This window comes from Apaloderma vittatum, unplaced genomic scaffold (assembly GCF_000703405.1).
Source record: "Apaloderma vittatum isolate BGI_N311 unplaced genomic scaffold, ASM70340v1 scaffold12211, whole genome shotgun sequence".
Classification (NCBI taxonomy): domain Eukaryota; kingdom Metazoa; phylum Chordata; class Aves; order Trogoniformes; family Trogonidae; genus Apaloderma; species Apaloderma vittatum.
In genome coordinates, this window is record NW_009698603.1 from 74,949 (window position 1) to 81,624 (window position 6,676).

General features: G+C 43.9%; 1 protein-coding gene across 1 annotated transcript in view; it reads left to right on the forward strand.

Moving 5' to 3' along the window:
* UBE2F (ubiquitin-conjugating enzyme E2F (putative)) overlaps positions 1–6,230 on the forward strand; it is a 78,902-nt gene extending 72,672 nt beyond the window's left edge. Inside the window, exon 9 of the mRNA XM_009878087.1 lies at positions 5,871–6,230. Within this exon, the coding sequence (XP_009876389.1) occupies positions 5,871–5,921 (51 nt within the window). The 3' untranslated portion in view covers positions 5,922–6,230. The remainder of the gene's footprint in view (positions 1–5,870) is intronic.
* The last annotated feature ends 446 nt before the right edge of the window (positions 6,231–6,676 follow it).

A 6,676-nucleotide genomic window follows, 5' to 3' on the forward strand; every position in this document is an offset into this window, starting at 1 on the left:
TGTCACAGAGAAGTACTGTGTTTGCTTTGGATGACTGAGCAGATCTTATTTCTTTTTCAAATTAAAAGCTTCATAATAAACAATCAGTTCATCAGTGCAAGTAAGCACACTGTAAACTGTTGAAAAAATAAAGTCTTCTCTCTTAGGGGAGTAAAATCAAGTTAAACCTCAGTTTTCAGAAAGGTGTACCCAGTTCTTGAGTGCTTCGGTATACTTTTGCAAATCATAGACTGTGATTCTCTTCTGTGGTTTTGGAGTGGCTTTCCTTTTGTTTCCGTAATTGTCTATATTATCTTCTCCCTGAAAGATACATAATTTATGATAAAATACCACTCTGGCCAGGTACTGGGGTTGTTTATGCCTTCAGTATAAAGTAGTTTGGTTTTATTTTAACATCAATCAGTATTTTTTTCATCTAAAGCTCATTAGATAAGGATTTGCTTTTTAATATTTTCTTTATGCAAGTCATTGCACATATGCTGCCAGGTAAAAACATACAATACAAATTAAAATCACTGGATCAGTAAGCAGTTTGAAGTTGATGTCTTCGGCCAGGATTCTTAGCAAAATACACATATATATGCTTATTTATGTAAAGGTTATTTGTTAAACCTTTATGTATAAACAAATCTTCTTTGTTTAAATGCAGAGGAGAAGTTTGATGGGATATAAGTTTTAACGTCATTATCTGTGTTCTAACTCAGTTTTCAGCTAATACTATTGCGAAATATATCATGGCTTATATTCCATACTCTTTGTCTGCTGATGAATTTGTAATTTTTTTTCCATTGTTTGTCCCCACATGATTTGTGGCTTATATTCCATACTCTTCGTCTGCTGATGAATTTTTAATTTTTTTTTCCATTGTTTGTCCCCACATGATTTTCATCAAACGAAGCTCCGATTTGTCCAGCATTACTCATGCAGCAAATACTTCTCATGGGCATACTCGTGTATTGCTCCTCTCTCTCCCTCACCTCCCTGCAGCTCAGGGCAAAGCTGCTTTGGGTCTGTGTCCTGGTTTGAGCTAAAAACCCCAATTCTGTTCAGTCTGTTCACTTTCCAGCTCAGTCTCTACTAAGAAGCTGTATTTTCTGAAGTCAGCAGCATGTTTCTGCAGACAGTGTGTGCTACCGGCAGTGATAACACCTGATGTTTGCAGTCACTGCCTGGCACTGGGATGCAGACAGGCTCTTGCTGGTACTTATTCCTGTAGTGACCAAGGCCACGACTGGCTTTTGTGTGCCCCGCTGGGGGTGCCAGGTAGTAAAGGAGGGTCACAAGGAAGTAAAAGATTGCACCCCTGGGGCGTAATAGACGGGACAGGCGACCAACGAGAGTATTCCATCCCATATACATCATGTTTAGTATAAATTGAGTGATCACAAGCGTTTCTTCTCTTTTCCTGCAATGGCCATTATCCAGGGAGGACTCTCTCCGATCTCCTGCTTTTGATCCGGATCCTGAGTTCCCAAATTCCAGCTCCCTGTATCCAGCTCCTGTCGCCACGAGACTCAAGTTTCCGCAGTGCCACCTGCTCTCAGTGGGGATTGCTATGGGGAGGGGATGTTGAGTTCGATACTGGGCTTATGTATAGTTCTTTATTTATATCATTTCCATTATTGTTTCATTAAAGCTCTTCTGGTTTTTGTTTCCTAACCCATAAGTCTCTCTGACTGATTGCCTTTTCCCTCCCGCTTGGGGGGAAAGAGGGGGTTAGGGAGCGTCTGTCCATGTTTAGTGGCCGGCCCAGCCCTAAGCTGCAATGGTCTGCTCCAAAATTATATAAACTCTCTCTCCCGTTTTGTGCTGAGGAGATACTGCCGTTGTCAGAGCTTCAGTTCCCCCATGGTGCCCGTGAAGCCAACGCCTAATTTAGGTCCCTGAGGAACGCCACTCTGTTTCTCACAGAGGAGGGCTGTCCGCAGGCTTAGCGCCAGGCATGGGCCTCTCCAGGGCCGTCTGTGTGTCCTCCCACCCTAAACACGAGGTGGCAGGTACTGCTCGCCGGTAGAAAACCGAGTCCGAGCCTTGTTCCTCCTCACCACTGCCCAGCGCATCTCCAGAGAACCCAAGGGCAATATTGCAAGTCTCTTACTCCGTCTGTCTTCTGTCTTGAAACATTTGAAAGAAATACTATACAGGGAGGTTGGTGAAGGGCAAATGACTATAGTTTAAAATTGGATTTCCTCTTCGAGGAGCTCCTCCAGGTGTTATTTCCAGCACTCACTGGTGGCCTGTCAGGGCTTAATGGTTGGCTGAGTTGCTTCTGGTGAAGTTTCATGCATTACAGTGTCAGTGCTTCTGTAGTAAAACATCACATTATTGCTCAACCCTCTTCATCAGTCTTCGGCCTGACAGTTCTGATGACAGGGGAAACTACTTTGGCGCAGAGGCAGACAGCTGTGCCTCTGGCCAGGCTACCAGTGGGACGTGATCCTGGTCCTGAGGGACACGGCAGGGGGGCCACAAACCAGCCGCCACCATCAGCTGGATGAGTGTTCTGGCAGGAGCGTATGGTCATTGGCATGAACTGCTTGATAGTAGGGGATTTTCAGCAGCAAGCAGAGAAAGGAGCTTCATTCATTTGGGTAGGCTTTGGGCTGTTTGGTTTTTTTAAAAGTAGGTGTTCTGCACAACTTGCCTTCTAGCCCAGCTTCCTGGTAGTCCTGACACATAGCATCTGTCCTTGATGGATAAAGCTGCACGGCTTTATGTTGCAGAGAGGAGTAGCAGGGCAGGTATGTGCCGCGTGGCAGCAGGTCCTTCTGCACACAGCATCCACGTGTCAGGTGGACAACACATCTCCAGCTCTGCTGCCCGTGGAACGAATCCCCCTTCTTTCCCTTAGCATTCCTAGCAGGATTTTGTATGCACCTCTTTGTAATGCGGAACGTGTGCTGCTCCAATTAGATTTTTGGCTTCTAATTATTCAGTACCGCACATAACAGATGTGCACATAGGGCAGTGCCTCCTGTTACTCGGGAACTGTTCAGCCATATGGCATGTGAAGATGCAAGTGTTACAGCTATGGGATGAGACCCCCCTGCTCAGCAACCAGGTTCACGTGCAGCGAGTGCCGTGCTAATGTATTCTTGCCAACGCTGTCAGTTCCTTCATCTGTCGAGTCAGCCTGAGTGACAGTGTGGATTTCTAGAGCCTTCCTGCCTCACTGAGGTCCTGCTTCTGTGAAGTCACTGCCGAGAGCCTGTCTTCCCATTTGAAAGCCTCATAAATGTACAAGTGAAAAAGCAGAGGATGCTCTGAGCTGCCTGTGTCACCCTGCTCTTAGATACTGTGGATACAACAAAGATGCAGTTGGCCCTATTGCATGTCCAGTGGTATTTCATAGCTTCCTGCTCAACTTCTTTCAGTGACCCATCTCTCAGAGAAACACAAGAGGAGGAAATAGCACGCAGTCAAGCTCTCGGTTAATTCATTCAGTTTCCACCACACTGGGGATTGTAACTAAGAGCGCTATCGAACCTGGATGGTTGCAAAACCAGCAGAAAACTACCAGATAGTGTCACTGGTTTCGTTATTGTAAAATACAGTATTGCCAAAGTGGGTCTTTCTGCTTTCCTCTAGCTAGCTGCCTTTTATTTAGCTCTACATCCAGTAACATAAGTAGTCCAAAAGGCTTCGTTGGTCAGGTTGCCACTGACATGCTCTGATGTTTTGAGTGCCCGAAAGCAGGCTGACAGCAAGTGAGCGAGCAGTCCCTAATACTGAGAACATCCACATAACCAGTAACCGAGAGGTTTCCACCGTGGTTTGCCATTATAAGTAATTATTCTGGTAGTCCACAGTGTGTCAGAACTGAAGGCAAATTCACAATGTTGCTTTTCTTCTGTGTGGTGTTTTAACAGACTCAAGATACGTAGAGGTTCTTCTTGCCCGAGGCAGCCTGAGATCTGGGAGCCACTCTAACACACGTGGTTCTCGGTAACGCTTTGACGTGGTACTTGGCTGTCGTAACTTTCATCTATGGATTGAAGCTGCCTGGTATCTGAAACCTTATTTAAAATAAACATGGCACTAGTTCTGTAGCATTAGTTTCTTAGCACGCTCCAACATGTGGTTGTAGGAGCATGGAAATGGGTGTGCTTGCCCCAGAGTTAAAAAATTACTTCACAGAATATTGCCTTTAGCAGGTACCAGTTTGTGGGTTTATCCTAAAGTGCATTTATATTTTTATTCCCACGGTTATGGTATTTTTGGCCTTAAACTGCATTTTAAACTTCTTTGAGATTCCGAGTACTTTGCATGTAGTTCACAGGCACCTCTGTGAGGCACTTTATCAACTGGAAAACCAAATCACGGACAGTTTTTCTGATGGATCATCGTTCTTTTTTGGTCAATTGATTTTGGACTTTAACCATGAGATAACCTTTATCCTTTCCCTGGTAGAAAAACTCACCAGCAGAAAAACAAACCATCATTAAAGGAAGCTGATCAGGAAGTATTTGAAGTGTGGTGTTGGGGCCAAGGAAATACCAATGCATTTCAAGGCTAACTATAGCAAAAAGATTATGTTACTGCTTTTATCTACTGTGATGTGATGTCTGGCAAAAGCTCTAGTGGCAGTGTATAGCTAAATGCTGATCAAGATCTAGGGAAAATCCATTTTTTTAAAAAAGGGGAGCACAGAGCTCAGGTAGACAAGCTAGAAATACACAAATCTATTTGGGGAGAGGGACTTTTTGGCTTTGACAATTTGTCTTTCAGTTTTAAGGATCTTACCTTATATTTCAGTTTTCGGAATGAGTTGCTGCATGCTCCTGTGAGGGAAGACAGCTTTGCCCCTGGTTTTAAAACAAGCTTTGCAGTTGAAAGTGACTGCTCGCTGCTCTTCAGAACTTCTCAGCAGTGTTAGAGGATATTGCAGTACTCACCTTTTATGTGCTCTTAACAGAAAAGTAAAAAAGACCCGATATTAAAGTCTTTGAACAATGAACAGTCGTTATGTTCTAAGCTAAGGTCCGTGAACTTAATTTTATTTAACCTTTGGCAAGCAGATTGTACCAGAGCACTTGGTGTGCATTCTTCAAACGTCGTCGTTTTATGGATTTGGCGGACCAGGTGCTGAGAAGTTAGGTTTTTAAAAGCAGGACTGTGCCTCGCTGCCAACCTCAGGTCATGGCAATGAGACCGTGTGCCCTTCCTAGTCAAAGCAGAGCCTTGGCGTGGTGGGTAGAGGATTTCGGTGGCCCGTGCTCTCCAGACAGCTCCAATGCACCAGGACACTGCGTTCAAAGCTTCTTCATCTCTTGCGTACGTTGGGGTTTTTATATTCTAGCCACCAGGTGACACTGGGAGCTGGAAATCCCACGAGAAGCACTTTGCTGTGAACCCGCTGCTTGAATCCGGAGCACGGACCCCTTGGTGTGTTCTGCTGAACACATTTAATTGGAGGCTGGGAAGTGCGCGAGGCAAGGTTCAGACTCGGAATGACGTTACAGGAATGTAGCGTCTGTCTGACATCCTGGCTTGGGCAAGGATCAAGTGAGAAGAATACGTCAGATTTTTTCCTCACTCGGCATCTCGGTGCTTTAGAAACTACCAGAAATGCCTGCTTTTCCGTGGGGACACAGGTTATAGAGTAGTCCCATCGGTGTCCTGTGGGGGGCTACAGGGGTGAACGTGTTCCTTCTGAACCACTTTAACAAACGACTGACTCGGATGATGAATTTTTCATTCTCTAGGCTATAATAAATGACACACAAAAAAAAACAAACCCACAAAAGGTGATTGATGCTGCATTTAGTTACGTGCTAGCCGTGATGTTGGTGGGAATCCACCGCTGTCGTGGTCCTACACGAGTCCCTCTCTGGCACGCCTGGGGTAATTGTGACTGTGCTTCCCTCTAGGAGGACTTTCGGAATAAAGTTGAAGATTACATTAAGCGCTACGCGAGATGATGAAGGGAGATGGATGGCAGGACCATGGCTTCCACACTAGAGTTGTCCTTAACTTCAACAACGACAGCAACAAAACCAGCCCGGATTGTACTAGTCCTGTGTCCATGTTGTACTGAAGAAGAAAACTAACTTCATAACTTGTCCATGTTAAAAGGAGAGTTCAGCATAAATACCGCAAGAAATTGTGTATGTTGGTTGAAAAAGTTGTTTGCTTACTTTTAAAAATGTTTACTCTTCTGAACTGTACTGTATATCCTGTTGATGAGATATGCTTGAGAAGTTAAAAAGAAATCACTATTGAAATTGTAATTACACTTTTTTTTAACTCTTGCCTAGTTTGGAGAGGGGGGGAAGGAGAGAAATACCAACTGAACAGCAAAGGTGGTGTGTTTTCAGAACACTTCGAGTCGGCAATAAAATGGTCTCCTGTGAACCAAATCACTATAACTGTTGCCTTTGATGAGCGGAAACAATACGAACTTTTTCCAAGAGTCATTCAGCTAAGGCTTAGAGCTTGCCAGAACACAAGTGCTAACTGAAATTCTACTTCTGGTACTGAAATTCTTGAAGATATTTAATGTGAGTATGTTTTTGTCACACGTTTGGAGTTTTTACATTGTTATTTTCAGGTCCTGTTTTGGGCTACAGTATTTTTTTGTTTCTATTCATTGTGTGAAGTAGTTAAAAGAAATACAGGCTAATCCATAATTTAAGTAAATGTGTAGTATTAGTAAAAATTATATATATATATAATA